This window comes from Helianthus annuus, chromosome 13, assembly GCF_002127325.2.
Source record: "Helianthus annuus cultivar XRQ/B chromosome 13, HanXRQr2.0-SUNRISE, whole genome shotgun sequence".
Taxonomy (NCBI): Eukaryota; Viridiplantae; Streptophyta; class Magnoliopsida; order Asterales; family Asteraceae; genus Helianthus; species Helianthus annuus.
The window spans coordinates 90286499-90313095 of record NC_035445.2 but is presented as its reverse complement, the minus strand read 5'-3'; the positions used below and the strand labels follow the sequence as shown (position 1 = coordinate 90313095).

At 40.8% G+C, this 26597-nt stretch overlaps 1 protein-coding gene across 1 annotated transcript; it reads right to left on the bottom strand.

Moving 5' to 3' along the window:
• Positions 1-6037: 6037 nt before the first annotated feature.
• Positions 6038-9619, bottom strand: LOC110901249. The gene has a single exon (XM_022148088.1). The coding sequence runs from the start codon at positions 9617-9619 to the stop codon at positions 6038-6040; it is 3582 nt and encodes a 1193-aa protein (XP_022003780.1).
• Positions 9620-26597: the final 16978 nt, after the last annotated feature.

Here is a 26597-nt window from a genome sequence, read left to right as displayed (position 1 = left end):
TCGTCTGTTTCCGGTTAGGTTACGGTGAATGATTCAGTTATTGTTCACGACTTCGGTTTTGAAACCATGGTGGCAATCACATGCCAAAGACCATACCCTACCGTGAGTTTACTTCATCTAATTCTTATAAATAGTAGGGTTAAAAAGGGCAACTTGCCACTCAAAATCTATGAAATGAGCAAATTCGACATCTCTTTTTAAAACATAAAATCATGAAAAAAGACAACCGAGCAAATTACAAAAATGAACATTGCCATAGTTTTTTTTTACCATATACACTTGAGTTTTTTCAGTCAATAAAACTTATGATATGTGGCATCTTTTGGAGAGAATGGTGAAATTTAAGCGCGTAGTACTGATTTAGAAAGTCGGTGTTTATGTTCAAAGCATTTTAGTCAATGTACATTAATTTATGTGGTGAAACATGTTACATGTTTATTTTGGTGTTCATCCAAGGGTCTTATTTTCCAAAAATTAGAAATTGGTGCAAATTTGTCATTCCTCCCAATAGGTGGCTAATTAGGTCATATGTTGTGGGTCCCCTATTATTAGTTCTCATTTTAAGTGGTAAATAAGACTTTCATGTATTTTTTTTTGGGTGTCAAAATGTCATATTAACCAAATGATAACAAGTAATCAATCATCACATAACAGTAACAATGTCAAACAAATAAACAATTGGTTTATTAATTAGAGAAAACGAAGGCACAACAATTCGTCTTCTTCTACCATCTTGAAAAGCAAACGCAAAAGATATTACATTTTCTCGTTTGATCAAAATGACATAAATGACCCTCCAACTCTAATCACAAAAAGAAGCAATGCAGGTGACCAAAGCGATGATCATACCATGTGAGTCAAGAAGTTACCAATGGAATGGAGATCTTGTGTGCGGTTGCAAGAAAATGGGAATGGGGCGACGAGATAAAGGTTAGACAGGTATACGTTAAGAAGTTTGGCTTTTGAAAGTCATATATAGGCCAAATCTGAATTAAGATACCCTTTACGTACGTCATTGTATATCTTTTAGTTTTGTGAATACGATATTCAGGACTTATAGAATAAGAAACATGCATCGCGATATGCAATATTTGTACATGAATATTGTAGTTTTATGTTCTTCATTCTTCCTACTACTTTTTAGTTTTGGAAATGTTTGGATTTGAATGTGTTGGGCCTGGGCCTTGGCTTTGGCTTGGGCTTACAAGTGACATGTCTTCAATTAGCAAAAGTCTAGGGGTGTTTGGCATCTCGTATTGCTTAATAAATTGTAATTTTATTAAATCAAGGAACTGATTTTTATCAAGTTTGTTAAAAATAATGGATTAGTCATGACAACAAAAACTTGCAAGGGACTGAGAATGTTCATGAAAAACAGTCCAAGGAGTTTTGTAATTCACTTCATTTTACAACAAATGTGTATTGACACAAGTATAGATGTCGTCCACGCAGACTGCAGAGCATAAAGTTATACATACTTAGACGGAATGCCCGGCACAAATTTATGTGTAGATGCTCGGCATTCCGTCTCTAGAGAGAGAATAGGATGGACACGCTTCATGGTTGCCAATCAGAAATTATGTGAAAATAACTTTGCCAGAGTTATCTTTTCTACTTCGGATACTAAAATTAATTTTTGACCCAATCAGCGCAAGTAAATGTAACCAAATAAACGTTTATATTGTTTCAAGACATCTTAAACGTGTGTTTTATAAATAACTTATGAAATACACTTTTGAGGTAACCGACTTCTTATTTATATGATTTTTTTTTATTTGAACGACAAACTAACTTACTCCTAAATATCTCTAAAATGTTACTGTCTAAACCTCATCATCTAAATATGTATGTACAATACGAGGACGTAGATATTTCCGTGGTATGTCTAAGGTCATTCTTGGACTGAAGACTCAAAAACCAGTTGATACGAGCTGGCCAGAGTATAGCTTCAGATGACCCGGCAAGAGACCTGCAAGATCACAAGAGACAAGCACGCCGTTAGCCTCGTCACAGGGAGGGGGGCCTCTCTGTGACCAAGCTCGGGCGTGAGATAAGTATTTGTGAGGAGGAAATAAGTCAGGGAGAGAGAGAGTAGCGATTACCCATTGCTGGAGGCCTTGGCTGGGTATTTATAGCTTTTGGGTGTGCTGATGTGGCAAGTTAGTTAGAGTCGGACCAGTCGCTATCATAGCGGTTATGGAGGTGGGGCCCAGTCAGTTATAACGCACCATCGTAATGTCCGACGCATTTTATGATGTGAGGTCCGGTCCGATCTTAGTACGCCGTGGTTCGGTTCTGCTTATGGCGATGATTCGGTCCGGTCAAGGACGTATCCTCATCAAGTCCCCCTAGTTCGTAGTGTTTCTTAGATAACAACTTCGAACTATTACGGCGTGATTTTGGCGGTTTAGCGTCTTCGATTTGCTGTTTGTAAAGATATTTTGAATTTTAAATTTTTAGGCGGTGACCCTAGTTGAGTAACCGACAGTCATTTTTACGTTTCCCGCCTGATGTGATGGCTGATGGACGTCATCTATCATGACGTGTCACCGTCTGATTGGTGGTTCGAAGTCGGTTCCCTTATCCCTATATAAAGGGGGGAAAGTAATTCGATTCTATTTTTCACTTTTCATCTTCCTCACCCTTTTGCATTCCTTCTTCTCTGAAACGAGCGGTCTGCAATACAGGTTAGCTTCTTCCTATCATGGCGTCGAAAAACAACCTGTCCGGTTGTTTTAATACTTTAACTAAAAACGGTTTAGACTGGTATATAGAAAGATATGCAATCCCTGCATCTCTGCACCCTGTCCTCCCCGAAAAGAATAAACCTATTTTCCGTTTCCTCCGGGGAAGATTGGGGTATACACACGTTTGTTTGATTACTGTAACTACCGTCTCCCCCTGACGAAGTTCTTGATCGGGGTCCTTACGTTCCACGAGGTTCATATTTCTCAGATGAACCCCTTTGGCCTCGCCAAGGTGTGTCATTTTGAGCTGGCTTGTCGTGGCTTGGGGTCCGACCCGGACTTGGATGTGTTCCGGGCTTTTTACAAGTTGAATCGGTCCGGTAACTGGTATACCTTTGAAGTCAGAGATAAGGACTCCTGCTGCTATACATGGATTACCACTAGCATAAAGGACTGGAAAGAACGATTCTTCTATGTTGATGACCGGTGCGTTCCGGAGTTCATGGTCTGGAGAACTAAGAAAATGAAACTCCCGTCTTCTCTTCCCAAAGACTTCGATTTTAATAGAGCCTTATACGCAACCTTGATTAAGGAAGCGGGTCGCATTCAAAGTTATCCGGAACACATTCTTGTTATGGGACGGATCAGCACGATTTGGTCCGAGCTGGCGTGGTATCCTACCCTTAGGTGGGACGGAGAGGGTTAGTCACGCTTCTTACTTTTTGCCGCGACGCTTGCCGCGTCTCTTGCATAATTTTCTCTTGCTCTTTTTTTTTTTTTATACTGTACCGGACTTCGGATGCTGCTTGTTTATTTTTTTTGCAGTTATGGGTTTGAGAGAGGCGTTAAGATTGAAGTCCTTCGATTCTAAAGAGCTTGAGATCCGAGCCACGAGGACGCCGAAGAGCGATCCTCCGTATCTAACCGTGGTGAACGAGAATCTTTATCAGATCCGGGAACCGGAAGCTTTGGATGATCAAGGGGGTTTAAACGTCCAAGGGGGGTCATGTCCGAACCCCTCGGTACCGACAGCGAATGTTGCTTCAGCTCAGATTGTGATGGCGACCAGTGGTGGTGAGGGTAAGAAGAAATGGGGTGTCTCGATCGGATCGAAGGGATCGGGCTCCAAGTTTGTGATTGAGGATGAGGGAATTCACCTGTCGGTGGGAGACGAAGGAGAACGTGCCGAGAACTTGGAGGAGGGCGATGATGGTGATGAAGAGGAAGAGAATGAAGGTGGGGAGCCTCAGGTTACTTTGAAAAGGAAGCGAGCTTCGTCTAAATCTGGTCCGAAGCTTAAACAGAAGAAAACGAAGATGGATTTCAAAACTATTACTCTGGACGACGACGATGACCAAGTTACTGGATTCTCTGCTGCTGGGGGTGTGTTAGAAAATTTGGATGCGCATCTTCATGAGGGTCGTACCCCCAGGGACCATCCGAAAAATATTCCATCGAGCCCAATGTCCTTTGGAGGAGGAGGCATTAAAGTTGTTGCTGATGTTCGCACCTCCGATCCTAAGAGAATCGAGCCTTCTCCTTCGGGTAAGTTCACCACGGGGGTTGCTTCTAATGTGTCAAGGCCGAGTCCCAAGCCTGTTGATGGTGGGGATAGTGCCTCTTCGTGCCCTTTATGGTTTAACACTGAAGCTGTTTTCTTATCACGGGAGTTAGGTTTGGGCGGCATTGAGGACATGGATTCGGCTCGGGCATTGGAGAAGTATGTCCCGGAATGGTCGTTGACGAACAAGGATCGGATTGTGGATGATTTGTCGGCGAAAATGGCGTTATTCCATTTTGGGACTCCAGCGGAGCATTCTCATTATCGAAAGATGAGCGGCCCGGAGCTTGGAAATGCCCTTATGGTGAATCAGGCTCACTCCAATTCGTTGGTGGTGGAAGTGTATAAGCGTTGGATTGAGTCGGAATCGAATTGCAACAAGCTTCGACGCGAGGTTGCTAATTTGGAGAAAGAAGACAACGTTCGTTCGAAAACGAAGCAAGAACTGAATTCTCTTCGGGCTCAGGTTGATCGTTTAAAGGAGCAAAACTTAGAAGTCAAGGAGGTTAACAAGTCGTCCCAAGCTTCGGCTGCGGCCGCTTATGAGGCTCGAGATAAAGCTCTTCAAGATTTGGAGACTTTTAAGTCGAAATTTGCTGATTTGGAGAAAAAATTAACCGGTGTAGAGATGAAGGATGCCGCCGAGCTGAAGGAAATGCAGGCATCTCATGATCAACTTCTGGCTGATTACCATCGCTTAGTTGATGGTATGTTCACAACCTTCTCTTCTCCTTTTTTTTTGTTTTTTTTTTGTATATTATTATCATTGATCCTTTTGAACGTCGTTTCTTTGTAGCTAAAGACAAAATAGAAAGAGCTCGTGACAGGGAGATCGAGTCGCACAAAACAACGATTGACGAAGCAAAAGGGATGCTGATTCGGTGCGAGCGTGACATGATTGAATCATACGCGCAATTGTCGGAGCTAAAACTTACCAAGCAATGGTTCTTGACAGATGGGGTTGCATGGGTTGTCAAACTGGTGCATCAAAGCCCTGAACTGGAGAAGGTGGTTGCTGACCTGGTCAACAGTGTTAACGCGGTTGGGGCAAATGAAGGGATAAAGCAGGGTTTTAAAGCTGCGCAGGATCTGGTTGGCTCTGCGGAAGAGGTTCCAGGTTATGATGCCGGAGCTCAGGGTGCCCTAGATGCTGCGGTGAAAGCTTTTGATGAGCTTAATATTTCTGTTCTTGACAAGGTAGTGGATTTGATAGACGAGCCCCTATCGGTTATTCAACAAAGAAGCAAACTTCCCATCGTTGGGGATGATGATGACATAGTTCAAGTTTGATGTTTTTCCTTGTAATCGTACAATATGTTCTGTCAGTATGTTTTGCTCGAAACAGTTTTAATCGTACCACAAGGAAGCATGACTAATTTTGTATTTAAGTCAGTTATTTTAATTTAGTTACTTAGCATTTGGTTTGCGTCCAAACCTTTGCCGTATACTTAAAAAGTCGCTTTTTAATTTGGCGATCGCACCGAATGAAGGTGCTTCGCCTGCTTAATAGATTTTTATTCTCTTTTGAACTATTTAAGCCTTCTCGATCGGCGCGAGGCATGGGTCGTGGCCCGTTCGTGCACATTCAGGAATTTTGTTCGAACTTATACATATGCTACCTTTATGCTTATAAAGATATAGATCGCTTTATTTACTGGTTCGGGGAAAAAACATCCCGATTACAAAGGAAATAAAAGGTTATCGGGGTAATACCCTCCCGATTTACATACCGAAACTTGGAAATACTAAAAACGTAAATTAGCGATCTTCTTCAGCCGCAGCTGGTTGTTTACATGAAACACTTTTTCAAGTGCACCCCATTCCATGTTCGAGGCACTGGGGTTCCGTCGAGCTTTTCCAGCACATACGAGCCCTTCTCACTGGCTTCCTTGACTCGGTATGGCCCTTCCCACTTTGGGGTTAGTTTGCCGGGGGTTTCGGCGCGACTTGCGTCGTTGTTTCGGAGCACATAGTCTCCAACTTTGAACTTGTAGATTTTAGCCCGAGCATTGTAATACTTTTCGATTTTCTTCTTATACCGGGCCTCTTTGATTGCCGCTATGTTTCGGCGTTCTTCCAACAGGTCAAGGTTGGACCGGAGTTCACGTTCGTTTTCTTCCCAATTCTTGCACCTTTGATTTGGGAGTCCGATCTCGGCCGGAATCACTGCTTCAGTACCGTAAGTCAGGCTAAACGGTGTTTCTCCGTTGCTGGTCTTGTGCAGTGTTCGGTGCGCCCACAGGACGTTTGGTAATTCGTCCGCCCAACCTTTTCCCTCCTGACCTAGCCTTCTTTTTATGTCGTCGACGATGCGCCGATTGATCTGTTCAACCTGCCCGTTGCCCTGGGGGTGGGCAACCGAGGAAAAAACTTGGTTGATTTTTAAACTTTCACACCATCGCTTGAAGGGATTTTCTGCAAACTGTTTTGCATTGTCACTTATGATGTAGAGCGGAATACCAAATCGGCATACTATTTGTTCCCAGAAGAATCGTGTCACATTATAGCCGGAGATGGTTGTGAACGGCCGAGCTTCTACCCACTTGGTGAAATAATCCACCGCGACCAACAGATATTGAGCGCTTCCGCTTGATCTTGGAAAAGGTCCGACGATATCAACGCCCCATTTTTGGAAAGGCCATGCGGCGGTTACTGGTATCATTTCGTTTTTAGCTCGGAGGCTGATTGGTGCGTGCCTTTGACATTCGTCACATTGTTGTAGCTCTTTAACGGCGCTTTCATGCATCCCGGGCCAGTAGTACCCTGCGTTTTTTACCTTTGTTACGATCATTTTGGGTCCGGCGTGGATACCACAGATGCCATAGTGTATTTCCCGGATGATATAACTAGCTTGCTCCGGGTCCAGACATTTTAGCAACGGCCCGAGAAAGGTCTTTCGGTACACACCTCCTTCCTGCATCTGATACTGGAGGGAGTTGATCTGAATCTTCCTTGCTTCCGCTTTGTCGGTTGGCAGAACGTCATGCACCAAATAGTTAATTATCGGCGTCATCCATGTTTGTGGTGGAGCTTCGACCTGCATTACTTGCGGAGCTGCGATTGACGGTGCAGCTAAAACTTCCACTCTTACTTTTTTGGCTAGGTGACTGAATGATACCGATGCCAACTTGCTCAACGCATCCGCCTTTTTGTTTTTGCTACGGGGGATATGCTCGACCCTACATGCTTCGAACGAAGCCATTGCCTGCCTTACTTGTTCGAGATACTCGATCATGTTTGCTTCCCTCGCCTCGTATTCTCCGTTTACCTGATTTGCTACGAGCAGCGAATCTACATGGGCTATAACATTCTTTGCTCCGACTCTCTGTGCTAGGCGTAGGCCAGCTAAGAGGGCTTCATACTCAGCCTCGTTGTTGGAACTCTTGAATTCTAGCTGGAGCGCATACGTGACATCCGTTCCGTCTGGATCGGTGAGAATTAGGCCCGCTCCTGATCCTTCAGCACTAGAGGCACCGTCGGTATACAAGGACCATGGCTTCTCTGGAGCTTTATCTGCCTCTTCAGTTCCGTTCCCCTCTGGTATTTCGACCAAAAAATCCGCTATCACTTGTCCTTTCAACGGACCTTTAGTTCGGAAGGTGATGTTGAATGCACCCAACTCAATCGCCCATTTCGCCATTCGGCCTGAGACCTCGGGTCGTCGGAGAACGTGTTGGATTCTCTGGTCCGTTCGTACCTCAATTGGATGGGCCTGTAAGTATAGGCGAAGCCTTCTTGAAGCATGGACTAGGGCCAAGGCTAATTTTTCCAAGTTTGAATATCTTGTTTCGTAGTCTTTTAACGTTCGACTTACATAATAGATGGGGATTTGTTTTCCAGTTCGGTGGGCAACTAGTACCGCGCTAATGGCTCCGAACGATGCGGCTAAATATACCGTTAACACCTCATCTTCTTCTGGTACGGTGAGAGTTGGCAAGGTGCCCAAACATGTTTTAAGCTCTTCGAAAGCTCGTGCGGCCTCTCCCGTCCATTTAAACTCTGATCTAAAGCTCTTTCTGAGAACGTCCATGAATGGGAGCGATCGGTCTGCAGCTTTTGACAAAAACCGATGGAGAGCAGCCAATCGTCCATTTAAGGACTGAATTTCCTTAACCGATGTCGGGGGCTTCATTGTAAGAACAGCGTCAATCTTGTCCGGGTTGGCTCGTAAGCCTTTTGACCCGACCATGACTCCGAGAAACTTGCCTTCTTCTACCCCGAATGTACATTTTTTCGGATTTAATTTCATGTTGATGCTTCGGAGCCGAGTAAATGTTTCGAGTATGTCTTTTAGCATGGCGGCCTCATCATGACTTTTTATCACGATGTCATCGACGTACACCTCCACGTTTCGTTCGATCTGGTCCTTAAAAGCTTTGTTCATCAGACGCTGGTACGTAGCACCGGCGTTTTTCAAACCAAACGGCATCTTGGTAAAACAAAACACTCCTTCATTGGTGACGAAGGCCGTCTTATCCTCATCTTCGACCGCCATTTGTATTTGATGATAGCCTTTGTAGGCATCCAGAAAACACTTTAGCCTGAACGTTGCAACGGAGTCAATCTTCTCATCAATCTCCGGGAGAGGAAAACAATCTTTTGGGCACGCATTGTTTAGATCGGTGAAGTCGATGCACATTCTCCATGAGTTATCTTTTTTTCGTACCATAACGGGGTTTGATACCCATGTTTGATACCGAACCTCCCGAATGATGCCTGCGTCTAGGAGACTTTTAACGTCTTTTGCAATGGCTTTGGCTCGATCCGGCGCCATGTGTCTCTTTCTTTGTGCTATTGGTTTGACTGAATCTTTTACGTTTAGGTGATGTTGTGCCATAGATCTGGGGACTCCCTGCATATCGGAGTGCTTCCACGCAAAGACGTCTATCGAGTTGCTTAATAATTCCCATAAAAGTTTTTTCGTTCGTTTTGGGAGTTGAGCGCCGATAGCTACTTGTTGTTCGGGGAAATCCGGATTGATTGCCCACAGCTCCGTAGGTACTTCAGACTTTTTAGAGCTTGTTTCTGCTGTATGTCTTACTTCAGCGACCAATGAATTCGATTCTGAACAGATGGTTGCAACACCGGCTTCGGTAGGGAACTTAATAGCTCCGTGTATTGTTGAACTGATTGCTCCAAGAGCTCGTAACCCGGGCCGCCCGAGTATTATGTTGTGCGAAGAATGAGTTCGAACAACAAGGAAGGTTAGTGGTACCGTCCTGCTTTTGCTACCGTCTTTGAATGTGGTTGGAAGAGTAATCTGTCCTATCGGACGTACTACTTCTCCTGAGAAGCTTATCAGTGGGGTAGATACTTCGATCAACTTCCTTTTTGTTTGGGGATTCAGCTGCTGGAAACATTGAATGTACATAATTTCAAAGGCGCTTCCTCCGTCGACATAGATTCGTCAGACCAGGTGTCCGGCGACAACAACTGAGATTGTAATCGGTCCATCCCGAGCATCGTCGGGGTTGATCGGAGGGAAGTACGTTGGTTGGTGCATCCACGCCGCCATATGCTGGTTCGACCGCTTTACCCCTCTTGGTTCGGCAGACCGGATCATATTGATTCCGGGCTCGGTGTTTGGATTATCAACTGTTGCCGCGGTCTTCTTTCCATCTTTTACTTCTTTCACAAGATGGGAGAGTTTACCGGATCGTACGGCTTTTTCGATTTCCTGCTTCAGGGCCCAGCATTCGTCAGTTGTGTGGCCCTTGTCTCGATGATACTCACAATATTTCTTGGAGTGCTTATCCGAGGTGGGTCGTTGCTTTGAAGGCGTAGGGAAACGAGTGGTCTCCGTGCTGAGGATCTCGCTCGGTGACTTCGTTAATTCGGAGAAGCTGTTGAATCGCACGTTTCCCGTCCGAAAACTACCTCGTTCGGACTTTTGATACGGACCACGGCTTCTGTTCCAGTTATTGGACCTGTCTTTTGGTGGTGATGCGTTTCGTTTCCACGATGCGGTTTGAGCTTTGGAGTTTCTAATGGCTGCTTCATTCGGCTGGCCGCAAGCGCTCTTCCCTCGAACGAAAGCTCGAGCCCTTTCCATGAGTATCTCCATGGTTTTTGGGAGATCTTCGTGAAGTTTTTCCACCAATTGATTGTTCCGTACCCCGTGACAGAATCCTGAAACTCGGAGCTGATCTACTGCTCCACTTATCTGCATACTTTCTCGGTTGAAACGGTCTATAAAATCTTCCACGGACTCTCCGTCGCGGCGCTTGATGTGATGTACCTCAGTAATGTCTTTTTTGCAGCGACGCTGCTGGCAAAAGTTTTGCAAGAATATACGTCGGAAATCCTCGAAGTGGTCAATCGACCCTTCTGGCAGCCCATCAAACCATACCCTGGCCGATCCGGTGAGGGTTTGGGCGAACATAAGACACCAGGCTAGCATAGGCCACTGCTCGACCTTGGCCGCCCCGGCAAACGCGAACATGTGGTCGTCCGGATCGGACGTACCATCGTAAAATTTCAGCGTAGGAGGCATCTTCAGCTTTGCTGGGAGCGGGGCGTTGGCGATCCGCAACGTAAACTTTGATTGTGAAGTCATAGACGTGGGATGATATGGCATGAGTAGCTCTTGGTCTTGGGGGTTTAAACCCAGAGATCCCTGGAGAAACAGGTCGTTTAGACCGTTATTCATCGGAGCACTTGTTACGGAGGAGAATTGTGTAACGTGTGGTATAGAAGTAGAGATCATAGAACTTACCAGAGATCCGGAAGCGAAAGGGCCGACGGAGACAGGGTTTCCCCCTGAGTAGGCATTGGTAAACAAGTTTGTTCGGAGACTTTGCAGCATCTCATCTCGCTGTTGTTGCTGCTGTAACTGTCGCAACAGATCAGCATTCCTCAAAAGGAAAGCGTTGTCGAAACTCGGTAATGGCGTGACAACTGGAGCGGTAACAGACAGCGTGGTGACAGAACTTCCTCCCACAGAGTTTGCAGCTGGAGGAACCGATGCGGAGCCTATCGAGGCTGCTGAAGCGACAACTGCTGCTGGAGCGATTGTGGAGTTAGCATTTCCTTCCCATATATCATTGTAAGATGGGAAAGGACTGGTGGAGATTACTGTTGGTAATTCTGCCATGACTTCGAAAAAATGAGAACGACGAAGTGAATTATGTGAATTCGAGGGGATGGCGCCACTGAAGACTCAAAAACCAGTTGATACGAGCTGGCCAAAGTATAGCTTCAGATGACCCGGCAAGAGACCTGCAAGATCACAAGAGACAAGCACGCCGTTAGCCTCGTCACAGGGAGGGGGGCCTCTCTGTGACCAAGCTCGGGCGTGAGAATAAGTATTTGTGAGGAGGAAATAAGTCAGAGAGAGAGAGAGTAGCGATTACCCATTGCTGGAGGCCTTGGCTGGGTATTTATAGCTTTTGGGTGTGCTGATGTGGCAAGTTAGTTAGAGTCGGACCAGTCGCTATCATAGCGGTTATGGAGGTGGGGCCCAGTCAGTTATAACGCACCATCGTAATGTCCGGCGCGTTTTATGATGTGAGGTCCGGTCCGATCTTAGTACGCCGTGGTTCGGTTCTGCTTATGGCGATGATTCGGTCCGGTCAAGGACGTATCCTCATCAGATCAGATTTATTTAGAGGGCTCTATAAATTTGGAAGATTGGGATCTATATTTAGACGGGTCGTGACCAAAGACTCTCTTTCGTTGCCACCCCTATTGTTGTGAATGGTTTGGGCCACCCTACACAACGTTTATTGGTCTTTAAATAAAGACAGAGAAAAATATCTAAAATTTGTATAATAAACCTGTCTAAAGTTAGTTTGAATACACTATTGTATTTTTATTTGATGATAATATCAAAATAAATTTGTACTTCAATACTTGAGTTGTATAAAATTTATATAGTTTTTATTGAAATTTATAATGTCTTTACTTTTTTTAAGTCACAGAAAAATATATGTTGTTAATCTCATACATATCCTGATTTATACTATAGTAAAGTATTAAATACTGTATTAATAAAACTAGTTGATATAATGGTCATTTGCTCGTGTGGTTCTCCAACATCAATTTGCACCTCATGAACGTCCTCAAACCTTTGGCATTGTTTAAAATGTTGCAAAATCAAAGATTGAAATATGCATTAGGTCTTAGTTAGCTAGTTGAATGTTCTTTGTAACATAAGTTATTACTATCAAAGGTAAAGTTCATTCATCTAATCAGGGGCAGACCTAGATAGGTCCGTGGGGTGGTGAATTCACACCTTGAAAAAAAAAATAGTGTATTGTTTAGGCAAAAATTATGACCCCATCCCTTAAAAATATGATAAAACCCTCCGATCACACCCTTTAGAAATAAATCTCGGGTCCGCCACTACATCTAATCGTGTACTAACTTTCTCTTAATAGTTAACTAGAAAAAAAACTATGCATTTATCTTCAATATTATTTTAAATTGTGGATATCTTATCTTTAAAACAAACTAGTTTTTTTACGCCGCGCGTTGCGGCGAAACCGAGCAAATGATAATGTAAAACAAACGTGATTTGAAAATAAAGTATGTTGTTTATAAAGCCAAACCATTAGAACAGTTATGTTTATTATCGTAATGTTTTATGATACACTTTATTTTGAATACAACTTCATTTTTAACAAAACTTATAACGGAATGTTAGGTAAAAATTAATCACAAATACGTACTTAAGTTTTTATATAAAAAGTTATAAACGTAAATTATTAAAGAGGTATCAAATTAATCGATAAATTAATATATGTTTAAAAAAAGAAAAAAATTATTAAAAATTAGTAAAGAAAATATATGGTTTTTTAAAAAAAGGAAAAAAATTTAAAATATTTTATTAAAAGTATATATAATAATAAACTATTATAAATATATTAAATAAAAGAATAAAAATTATATATTATATATTATTATAAAAATAAAGTTACTATTCATCATACTTTATAACAATATATATAATATATATAATTTATAACAATATATATAATATAGTGAACTCTTAACTATGTTTGACCAATACAATTGTTTATACTAAGGGTTGAATTGTTTTGTATATATACTACTTAATAAACGCCTCGTTTACGGTTTGCACATATAATGTATATATATGGACGCTCGGGGGCAAAAGTGAAAGTGCACTAACTTTAACGGTATTTACTAATTTCCTGAAAATAAAGTTAAAAGAGGGGGATGGTTAATCATGAATCATGTGGTGGCGTTGATAGCCCAAAGACAAGGGGGTACATGCACTAATCGGCAGTTGTCTCAATTGTTGAGTGTTATGTGCCTTATGTCTGTTGATACATGTTTGTGGACGCGACTCGACGCGACGTGATTCGATCAAGGACGCGACTTTCCTCCGTCGTGTACAAGATCAACAATGATGGACCAAGATGCATAAAGGACTTTGATTTAGTGCTTGGGCTGAAACAAGACAAGATACAACACTTGGGCTATTAACAGCTTTGGCGAAACATCATTTGGGCCCAAGTCCATATTCGGCGAATCACAAGGAAGTCGACGAAACACATGTGTTTCGCCGACTGGATTCCATTTCGTCGAGTGTTTCGTTGATGTTGCTGTGTTTCGCCAAGCCCAAGTCCTTTTCGTAGTGTCTGTGGGTATAAATAGACAGTCTCTAGTCAGAGAACATAAGACACAAGAGTGGAACACAGAGAGCACACACACACACGAGAGAACTTTGAGAGTTTACAGAGTATATTTGTAAACATTGAGCTTGTAACTGACTTTTCATACGTATTAATACAGAGGTGTTAATCGGTGAATCTTGTGTGTTGTTTATTTGCGTGTTCTATCTCGGTTTGCTATCTCGGTTGGATTCCGCACAACCGAGGTGGTTAGTATACAAGGATTAGGCGACTAGATCCTACTAGCCGGACCTACAAGTGGTATCAGAGCCTTGGCTCTTCTCCTTGTTAAAACCGAGTGTTTTCGGGTGTTTTCGAGTGTTTTCCGGGTGTTCGAAGTTTTTATTTTTCTTGAAAAATCTGGTCAAATCTTCAAATATCATTGTATTTTGCTAAAAGTTCTTATAAAAACCTTGTTGTTTATCATTTTCACATGTTAAAATTGGGTTTTTAGTGAAGTTTTAGGCAAAATTTTGTGTTCGGAAGGTTAAGATTCACCGGAAAACTCATCGTGTTCTTGCTACATTCAAAGTGTTCTTCAAAGTTTTACCCATTTTGATCTTTGAAAACCATTTGTAAAACTTGTTTGTGTATTGAAAGTTGTAATCTGATTAAAATATTATAAACCTTACTTGTTTGGTGAAACAAGCCGAAAGCATGTCTGTGTGTGTCAGAAGATAAGGTCAAGTTTGAAAGGTTTACCAACCCCTGACAACTTTTTGACGTAACAGACTTTTGACGAAACAATTCTGTTTTGCCAAAAAGGGAAACGACGAAACACAAAATTTCCTTTTCGTCAAACATAATCGACGAAACATTTGATTGGGCCTTGAATCTTGTTTCGTCGAACTAAGTGGGCCAATAATCATTCCTGTTTCGTCACTTATAAGGCCTAGAGGTATAAAACTCTTTCGTCGAAGCCCAAAGGAAAGTGTTTGACGAAACAAAATTATCAGTGGGTTAAAAGATATTGGGTTTCGTCAAGATTAAAAAAAAAACCAAAGCTTATTCCTGTTTCGTCGTCCAGTTTTGTCACAAGTGTTTGGGCTTCAAAATCTTGGGCTTATATTTAATTTTCTAAAGAAAGTTCATTTCGTCGACAAGGAAGCCCAACAGCCTTTCCGTTTCGTCGTTTAAGGGAACCTTGGGCCATATCCATTTCGCCGAGTTAACTGGGGCCTATTTCATTGACTAAGCCCATAAGAAGATTTCAGTTTCGTCAAGACTTAACAAATCCTGTTTCGCCGTTATCAAGTTCAACAAAACAAGATTGTGTTTCGTGGAAACCATTTCGTCGGGATTATTGTTAAATTTTAATCAGAAGGGTTGCAAACTTGGTTTGACTGTCTATTTCGTGTGGTTTAAAGTGAGATTCTTCTTTACGTGTACAACATGAATCCAAGTTGGTGGGGTACTCCGTCTGTCGATGAAGGAAAGTATAGAAGTACGGGTTTGTCACCTTCATGGGCCGAATCTCCCACACGACCTCGAATTACGGCGGAACAATGTGCATCGGTTACCAATCAAAAGCAAAATGAACCGAAAATGACGACAGACATATACGGAAATCCAATACAATCAGTTCCCAAACCAGAAAGAACAACATACTTGTATGGAAATCCATTACCCCTAGTTGCTTTACAACACCATCGTTCTACTGTAGAACCATCATCTCTTGATCCAAGGAACAGTAGTCAGACAAAAACGGCGTTATATGCTGAAATTGTCAAAGATGTCAGAAATGGTGAATCCTCGGGAGATAATGACAGTTCTGAACACAGCAGAAGTTCAGATGAAGAATCCTTGAGTTCAGGCGATGATCATGTGGGTGAGACATCAAGTGTGTCAGTTGATGCAGACATTGATGAGATTTTGAAGGAAGCTGCAGCAGGAACTAATAGAAGATCTATTTTGGTGGATCAAGCTGCTTATTATTCGTCTTCTCTCCATTCAGCCTTTATGGCTAATGTCGACAGTTCATCAAACCAGGTATGTGTCGATGAACCCACTGCTGTTATTTGTGATAATTGTGATAGTTTGAGTGTTAAATGTGCTGATTTAGAGGCAAACATGTCTGAGTTGCAAGGCAAACATGATGCTTTACAAGCTAGTTTGTTTGACTTGCAAGACAAACATGTTTCGTTGAATGATAAGTGGTGTGAATTGCAAAGCAAACACGAGGCTTTGCAAGAGAAATATGATGTGACGTTTATCCACAACCAGAAGTTGACCGTGGATCTTTCAAAGTGCACTGAAGCCAACATGTTTTATGAAAACCATGAAAAGGAGTTTAAATCGGTAATTGAGAAATTAAAGAAAGATAAAACCGAGTTAACAAAAATGGTTTCCAGAAAACAAACTGACATTAATCTGTATATAACTCGACTTGAGATAATGCAAAAAGAGATGGCTTGTGTGAAAACTGAAAGTGAGGCGATCCAACTTAAGCTAGACAGTTATTTGAGCTCTAGCTATGTGTTGGATCACATCATTGACGTTCAGAAAGAGAAACGGGATGTCACATGCATAGGCTACAAGAAATGTCCACCACCAATGAGACACAATTATGATGCCATGCCTGACGAGGAAGATAGAACTTTCTTTGAACCATCTGTTCCTTTGGATGTAAAGGAATTTGCGACAGGACTTGGATACAAGAAAGAAGTATCATCAGATTCAGATGTGTCAGCAGATACATGTGTGTCTTCTGCTGAACTGAATCAGGATCCTCCAGTTATTATTGAGGATGCTGATTCTTCTGATGATGAATCCGATGATACTATCCCAGCAAAGTCTGATGCAGAAATCAAAGAAGAGGACATACCTCTTGAGAATCATATTCTATGTGATCCTCCTACAAAGCCCGCTAAGACTGTTGCAATCGATTCCTCGCCTGCAAAAGAGTTGGAGAGTGTGAATTTGCTGTACACTCTTGTTGGTGATGATAAAATTTACTCCGACAAAGATTTTCCTATTAAGAATGTTAATCAATCTTTAATCAGTAAAGTCTTTGAAAATTCGACAAGTAAGTTTTTGGGAAAGACAGGACCACATGTTACGGTAACACAGTGCCCTCCTCTTCCAAAGGCAGAAGTTCGAAAACAATATGGCAATCAGAAATTACCAACATAGAAAAAGCAGCAAAATCATAACAAACCAAAAGGAAAATCAACGACTCAAGGTCAAAAGAAACAAAGTCAGAAGAAGAACAAGAAGGTGGACTTTGTGAAATCAAAGGGAACGGACAAAATCAAAACATTTGAAAACAAATCTAACTTAGATTTTGTTAAACAAGCAACAGTTTTGAAAAGAAATGAACCAAACTGTTCAAAACCTAGTACCTCGGGATCACAAAGTTCATCATCATCGGCAAGACGATCACATGATGCTTCGGGGTTTGTTGAACGAAGATCATGTTTTGAATGTGGTACAATTTGACATATAATTCGAAATTGTCCATATCTTCATAAACAAAAAAGGCAAAGTTGGAGATCCCTGTGACCAAACTGACCGCATGCGACTGTTTCTGTAAAACAAGATCCCCGTCTTGTAAAAGAAAGGGAAAAGAAACAGAAACGCCAACAGGCCCAACAAAATGGAAAAGGCAAACATAGCCAAAACAAGAAAAAGGTTCGGAAGATAAACTTCGTGAATTCCAGAGGGACTGATAAAATTGAAACTCTCGAAAACAAATCGAACACGGATTTTGTTAAACAAAGTAAAATTTTGAAAAGAAACAGTCAAAACAACTACACACAACACACAAACGGTTGTGATGTAGGACCAAGTACCTCAAGGTCACGAAGTTCATCATCAAGCTCTTACAGTTATGATACTCCGAGGTTTGTTGAGCGGAGATCATGCTTTGAATGTTGTGAATATGGGCACATTGTTAGAAATTGTCCATATCTCACGAAAGGAAAGGCAAAGGTTGATGCCCCCCATGGTAACAATTACCATAAAAGATCTGTTTCACCAAAACAGGACCCTCGTCTTGTTAAACAACGAGAAAAGAAACAGAAAAAGCAACAAAGAAAAGAAGTTGAAAAGGTTTTGAAACCAGAGGTTATCCAAACACAGTCTGTTAAGTTAGAAGTTAAAAATGAAAAACAAAAACAGATTTGGAAACCAAAATCGGTAACTGTTTCAGGGGGAGCTACAGCAATTCCGAATCATCGGGAAATGGATGTTACAATTCTCGATGATGATGGACGGCCCAAGTCTGTGAAGGCTTGTGTCCCCCTCTCCAACTAATCTCTGAATGAGTGTGCAGGATGTTCCGGGAGGAACTATTGATAGTCTTAGGATTGTTGATAGTGGAGCGTCCATGCACAAGATCGGCGACATAAGGCTCCAAAATATTGTTACATCTAGGAGAATATCGTTGCCATTGATGGAGAGAAAGGAAAGGGAAAAGAAGACAAAAATTCCGATGAAGGAATGTCTGGTGAAAAAGGCATGAAGTTGAAAAATTCGACCAGATGAAAAATGTGCCAAAATTTGGTTGTTATGGTTTTTGATCGGGTCCTCAGGAAAGATTCCAATGAAATGTATGCACCTGCAGCACGTCTAAAGTTCAAAATCAACAAGATGGACGTGTAGTGTACATTTCTTCGCGGTGTGATTGAAGAAAATGTGTTTGTTGAACAAACCAACCGGGTGTGCGGATGCCTTGGCATGGACTGAACAACCACACACTACTTCTCAAAGAGAAAGACACTGGTGCAATGTTTAAGACCAGCCGGACCCGGAGGTTTATGATCTTGTTGCTGTGAAGAGTTTTCTCGGATTAAGTGAAGTAGCTACAAAAAAATCGACCTTGAAATCCACACCAGGTGGATATCCAGTTTGGGAGAGCACTCAGGTTCCTTGCAATGCACGAAGCAGTTGCAGGATACGGTTTTGAATTTCTAATCTCTCCTATGCTTGTCGATATTTAAGCTGCTTTATGAATTATTATCATCTCGTACAACACTCTTTGGCCTGACACATTGAACTTAAATATCACCTCACACGTGATTGTTTCACTATGAAACTCTTCAATGTTGTCATGGTCCGCACCGCTTACCGACGTGCCAACTGATTTTTCCAAAATTCGATAAATCTTTCCTGATTAAAACTTAATTTTGGTAAAAGGCATTGAGGTAAAACATGAGTTAATCCAACATCGGAAAATCATTTTTGTAAATATATTTGTGTCTTTTAAATTTATCTTAGTTTGTTGATTTTAGGGGGAGTAAATCCAAAATTCGAAAATACAAAAACATCGAAAAATTTAAAAACACAAAAACAATAGAAAAACAAAAATGAGTTTCCTGGCGCGCAAAAGAGAAAATGATAGTACATCAGTGGTCTATCCAAACCTCTTTAAACCCTAAATGAAAAACGATAAGCAGCTCTATATAAGATGTATCGGTAGGCTCACAATCATTTTAAAGTGTGCAGGGTGATATAAACTTAAATCGACTGAAGACCAGGTGGGAACCACTCATCGGCATATGGTCTTAGTACCGAAATTTCGTTTGATAGATTGCCGAGGTTCTGAGATATTTGGTCTTTATGCTGCTTATCATCTGGGTATCATGGTTGTATTTTTTACCGAAAAATAACGGGGACGCAAGTCTAGATCTTCCATGATACTATACATACGTGTACATACTGCATACGACCTCAATAAGTGATCAACAATCACATGTCTAAACAAATAAGTGATAAAATATCACATTTATCCGGGAGTCAAGTTCGTCTCTTTGCTGTACGAAAGTACTGACCTGTTCACGGACTTGCTTCTGTGCCCTCATGCATGTGAAAATCAAGTTCCTCATCAATAAGTGATTCTATCACATAGGGCTTGTTTTCAATCAAAATAAGTGAGAATCTCACATCATATACGGTTAAACAGATGATAATCGGTATACTCACCGGTAAGATGAACTCTCGTGCATACCTTGATACGGGAATGTGTCGTGATGTGGATGAACACCGGTCGGTAAGTATAAATCATACTTTAACGTATCCCCTTGCCATGATTACATTTGATAAGTTGAGCTTATGTGGACAACAATACCGATAATCGTTATAGGATGCTTATCTTAATGTTAACTAATTGAACAACAAGAGCGTTTTGGCATGACCGTACTCTGATATGATTCTCTTACCCTCGAAACTCGCAAAAAGAATGTCTGTAAATATTTATTTACTGATTTCTGTCTTTACATTCGAAATATTCAAAAATACCTAAAAGATTTTAGGTGTGTTTTAATATAAACTTTATAAAAGCAAAAAGATTTTATTTCTATTTTATTTTCGATCGTACGAGTTTGGAGCTCGAGTCTTCGTTACCTGAAACCTGACTGAAAACCGAATTGACTAAATCTTCATAAACGGTCGAAATTTGCAAGCTTTGAAAGTTAAAAACTAGAATTGATAAATTTGTTAAACTTTCAAGCTGTCGGGCGGTGTTTGATTGAAATATGGTCATTCGTGTGTCGTTTGTTTATACTAACTATATTCCAAGCAGTTGTTCTCATTACGCGTTTAGATTTCTTGCATGTGCAGATTCTAAAGGCAAGGAGAACATGGTCGATGACAAGCTTCGGAATGAAGACACGACGTGAAAGCACTCAAATGATGAAGATGATCGAGTTGCCGCTGACCATCATCAACACCACAAGGATCTCAAGTACTGAAGATCAAGTCTTTCACGAGCATAACTCAAGGGGGAGCATATATTAAGGGGGAGTTTGTCAACACACTTCCTACATGAAACGGGGAGTTTGTTGATACACTTTCTGCTTTCAAGACGTGAAGACTTTGAAGATCCTCCGACATAGAAGACATGAAAGGCAAATCTCGCGAGTAGCGTCCAAGGGGGAGTTTGTTGATACATGTTTGTTGTCACGGCCCCCGACCCGGTTTTACCCGTTTCAGGACCCGCGGGACAGAAAGTCTGCGGTATTCTGTTTATTGTGAGTTTAGCAGCGGAAAAATTTATTCACAGGATCGGCTAAGTTAAAATATTTCCCGATTTATTTTATTTCACAATTCGGGATACAACCCCGGATAATTTACAATAACAAGATTTTATTAATAAAACATAATTCTTTATTTTATATTGAGCCACTATCTTAAGCTTGAAATGCTTCCCCTTGCATTTTTCCTGAATTACAGCAGATCACCTGAAACATGTTTGAAAAAGATTTTGTCAGCGGGGAAATACTGAGTGAATTATTCTAGTTACTGAAAACGACACATTTATTATAATTCACAGTGGTAAGATCTTTTACAATGTCTCTGATATCAACCAACTACCCACAGTACTTTACCACTCAATCCATTGGCCCATACGTCCAATGGTATCTGTGATTATGGTCATATCACCCAATGGCTGCCCCAATGGTGAAGATTATCAAGTAATGTGCACAATACCCCACATACCGGCTGTAACTTGGTGATTCACATAAACTTAATCACTGTAAGTTATAATTCTGAAAATAATTTGGAGTATTGTAAAATAGTTAACAACTCACAAACTGTGAGAAAAGAGTTTATAAAAGAAGAATAACTCACATTGCAGATTTAGTACTGACAGAATATGATTTTATCCCTGCTAACCTAATTTCACAATAATGCACACAAAACAGAGTTAGTGATCAATACAGCAGTTACGATAATTTCCCGAGATCAAATACTCGCAATGAATGACCAAGTGCAATACTTCAACTCATTTATCAAAATGACAAACGACAAAGTATAGTACTTCAACTCATTATCGAATTATCGACAACGACAAAGTACAATGCTTCAACTCATTATCGAATTATCGACAACGACAAAGCATAGCCCAATGTGGGCGGCACTTAGACATTCTTTGGGTATATTGATCCTGGAAACTGAATCGTAATAGCGATCGAGTAATTACCCTGTTCTGCGGCAGCGATTCGATATTAGTGTGTGTGTGAACGATTTCTATTGTAACTCAGTGTATAATTCGAATTTTAACGTCGAATCTTCAGCAGAATTCAAGTGCCACTGCCCCCTATTTATACCTGGATTTTGGCCTCCCTCGCGCCACGCGAAAGAGATAGGTGCACCCCGTCGCGTGGCGCGACGGGTCTAGTTTCTAGACTAGGTTGTTTCGTGTCCCGTAGCTTTGCTGAGTAATTTTGAACGAATTATTTTCACTTTTACAGCAATTTTGAAAGATAAATATCTACTAGGGTTTAACCCCTCTGAGTTTTAGGGCCCCTGATCCTGATTCCGATTGTTATGAAAATTTTAGGGTTAGTGCAGAATTACTTGGGTGTTTCAATTAGGGTTTCCTTATTGATTAATTATTATTCTAATTATTGATTTTTAATAATAGTTGTTACATCCTCCCCACCTTAAGAAAAATCTCGTCCTCGAGATTCACTGAAATAGATGAGGATACTTGCGTTTCATTTCGGATTCCAGTTCCCAAGTATATTCTGGTCCTCTCTTGGAATTCCATTTGACTTTCACCAATACGAGTCGTTTGTGTTTGAGAAACTTGATTTTCCTGTCTTCTATTTGTAAAGGTTTTTCTATGAATTTCAGCTTCTCATTTACTTCTATGTCTTGAAGAGGTACTACCAGAGATTCATCTGATAAACATTTCTTGAGATTGGATACATGAAATACATCATGTACTCTAGCTAGTTCTTCTGGTAGCTGTAAGCGATAAGCAACTGGCCCGATTCGTTGAATCACTGGAAATGGTCCAACATATCGGGGACTCAGTTTCCCTTTCTTACCAAATCTTACAATACCTTTCCAAGGAGATACTTTTAGTAATACTTTGTCTCCTATTTGGAACTCAAGTGGTTTGCGACGATTGTCGGCATAGCTTTTCTGGCGATCTCTGGCTGTTTTCAATCTTTCCTTGATTTGGGTTATCTTGTCTGTGGTTTCTTGCATGATTTCTGGACCTGATAATTGACTTTCTCCTATTTCTGCCCAACAGACAGGTGTTCTGCATTTACGTCCATACAGTGCCTCGAATGGAGCGGCTTCAATACTTGAATGATAACTATTGTTATAGGAGAATTCAATTAATGGTAAATGGTTATCCCAATTACCTCCAAAGTCAATTACACATGCTCGAAGCATGTCTTCCAGAGTTTGGATTGTCCTTTCACTTTGTCCGTCGGTCTGTGGATGATATGCAGTACTCAGGTTGAGTCGGGTTCCCATTGATTCTTGAAAACTTGTCCAAAATCGGGAAGTGAAACGACTATCTCTATCCGATACGATGGAGAGCGGGACTCCATGTAAGGATACTATTTCATCCACATATAGCTTGGCTAACCTTTCCATGCTAAAAGTTTCTTTTATTGGTAGAAAATGAGCTGATTTGGTTAATCGATCCACGATTACCCAAATTGCATCATTACCTTTTCTGGTTCTGGGTAACTTAGTAACAAAATCCATTGTTATGAGTTCCCATTTCCATACCGGCATTTCTAATTGTTGTAGTAAGCCTGAGGGTTTCTGGTGTTCTGCTTTAACTTGTGAACAAGTTAAACACTTAGATACATATTCAGCTATATCCTTTTTCATTCCTATCCACCAGAAATTCTTTCTTAAATCTTGGTACATCTTATTATTTCCTGGGTGTACAGTATACCTAGATTTATGAGCTTCTTCTAAGATTTTCGATCTTAGATTTCCTTGTTTAGGTACCCAAATTCTGCTTTGGTGAATTTTCCAAATTCCATCATTTCCTTGTTCTAATTCTTTTAGGTAACCTTTCATTCCTTCGGCTTCGTCATTGATTGCCGTTTTCTGGATTTCTTTCACTTGTTCCCGTAAATCTACTTGTAGATTTATTCTAAGAGCACGGACTCGCTTTTGCTTTTCATGGAACTTACGACTTAAGGCATCTGCTACTACGTTGGCCTTTCCTTCATGATATTGAATATCACAGTCGTAATCACTCAGGACTTCCATCCATCTTCTTTGTCTCATGTTTAACTCTTTTTGCCCGAATATATATCTTAAACTCTTATGATCCGTATAAGCAGTAAACTTACTTCCATACAGATAATGTCTCCAAATTTTAAGGGAAAAAATTATAGCTCCTAATTCTAAATCATGAGTCGTATAGTTTTCTTCGTGCTTTTTCAATTGTCTAGAGGCATACGCAATTACCTTCTTACGTTGCATTAACACACATCCGTATCCTAATTTTGAAGCATCACAGTATACTTCAAAATCTTCTGTTCCTTCTGGTAAGGCTAAGATTGGCGCATTGGTTAATCTCTGCTTTAAGATTCTAAAAGCTTCTTCTTGTTTTGGTCCCCATTCAAACTTAGTGGCTTTACAGGTCAGCTTAGTTAATGGTACAGCTATCTAGGAAAAATCCTTAATAAACCGTCTATAATAACCGGCTAAACCTATAAAACTTCTAATTTCCATTGCAGTTTGTGGAACCTTCCAGTTAATAATGGCTTCGATCTTAGCAGGATTTACGTGAATACCTTCGTGATTCACCATGTGGCCTAAGAATTGCACTTCTTGCAGCCAGAATTCGCACTTCGAGAATTTCGCGTACAGCTTTTCTTTTCTTAACAAAGTTAAGAGTGCATGCAAGTGCTGACAATGCTCAACTTGACTTTTGGAATAAATGAGTATATCGTCGATGAATACGATCACAAATTTATCCAAATATGGTTTACAGATTCTGTTCATCATGTCCATGAATGCAGCTGGGGCATTGGTTAATCCGAAGGGCATGACTGTAAACTCATAATGACCATACCTAGTTCTGAAAGCAGTTTTAGGTATGTCTTCTTCTTGAACTTTCAACTGATGATATCCGGATCTTAAATCTATCTTAGAGAAATACCTAGCTCCTTGTAATTGATCAAAAAGATCGTCAATCCTAGGTAATGGGTATCGATTCTTAATTGTAACCTTATTCAACTCTCTATAATCAATACACATTCTCATTGATCCATCTTTCTTTTTCACAAACAACAATGGTGCACCCCAAGGGGATGAACTAGGTTGTATAAATCCTTTGCTTAGTAATTCATCTAATTGCTTTTTCAATTCTAGCATTTCGGTAGGAGCTAATCGATAAGGTGCCTTAGCTATCGGTGTAGTTCCTGGAATTAGATGAATCCTAAATTCTACTTTTCTGTCTGGTGGTAACCCAGGTAAATCTTCTGGAAATACATCTGGGTATTCTGAGACTACAGGAATTTCCTTGAGTTCTTTGCCTTTAGTACAAATGATTACGGAAATCATATATACTATTCCTTGGTTTCGTTCATAATTAGCAACTTTCATTACTGATATGAACTTTAATGGCCTCCTAGGTTTATCTCCTGAAATCTTAATTACCTCTCCAGTAGGTGCTTGAATTTCTATAGAATTTCTATCACATATGATTTGAGCATGGTTGGTTATTAACCAATCCATTCCTAACACAACATCAAATTCAGCTAATTTCATAGGTAATAGATTTGCAACAAACTTATGACCTGAAAGTTCTATTTCTACTTTTTGCAAAACCTGATTAATTTCTATGGAATTTCCATCTGCAGTTTCGACTGTAAAGATCTGCCTAATTGTAGTTAATGGTAACTTAAGAGCTTGACAGAATGAAGTATTTATAAAACTTTGGTTCGCACCAGAGTCAAATAATACTTTTGCATAGACGTTGTGGATTAAAAACGTACCGGCGATCACATCCGGAATGAGTTCTGCTTCTTGAGTAGTCAACTGAAATGCTCTAACGTTCTTTTTAGTAGTTCCTTCAGCTGCCTTGGGTTTGTTATCGGTGATTTTGTTCAGTTTAGGACATTCGGTTTTGTAATGTCCTGTTTCTCCACAGTGAAAACAGGTTACAGTTTTCTTCTTACAGTTTTCTTCACTATGGCCCACCGATTTGCAGAAGTTACAAATTGCATAGCATTTTCCAAAATGTTTCCTTTTGCAATTTCTGCAGAATGGCGGGATGGAAGATTGTCTTGTTCCTTTCTTCTTGAAGTTATTACTATTACCCACCCTAAATCCTTGGGTAATTTTCTGAGCCAATTCTTTCTTCCTATCTTCATCTTTTGTGCGTATCAGTTCGTCGGTTAGGGTATTAGCTAATTCTACTGCATCGTCAATAGTGCGAGGTCTCGCAGCTTTAACGATATTGCGAATTTCGCTAATTAATCCCCAAATATATCGAGAAATGAGTACTGGTTCTGGCGAAGCCAAGTTAGGTACCACTCTCGCATATTCGAAGAATGTCGAAGTATAACCACGACAATCTACTCCGGTCATTCGATGATTTAGGAACTTATTTGCCATTTGTTCCTTCTCATACTCAGGACAGAATTTTCTTTCGACAAGATTCTTAAATTCTTTCCAGGTCATAGCATAAGCCACTCGTCTTCCTTTTGCCTGTAGCACTGTGTTCCACCATTCTAGTGCTCCTTCCTTAAACAGATTTGAGGCATACATGACTTGATCTTCATCAGCACATTTACTTATTGCAATTACTGCTTCGGTTTTCTCTAACCATCGCAGTGTTGCAGTTGCTCCTTCGTTGCCTGCAAATTCAGCGGGTTTACAAGCAAGAAATTCTTTGAAAGTGCAACCAGGTGTTGCAGCCTTTCGTTTCTTAGGGTGCTGCGTGTGCTGAGATTCATTGTCATGATTTATATGATCATTGCCCCCGTTTATACTGTTACT

Excerpts from the sequence above, each read along its gene's own strand:
- LOC110901249 (XM_022148088.1), bottom strand. The coding sequence starts at position 9,619 with ATGTACATTCAATGTTTCCAGCAGCTGAATCCCCAAACAAAAAGGAAG.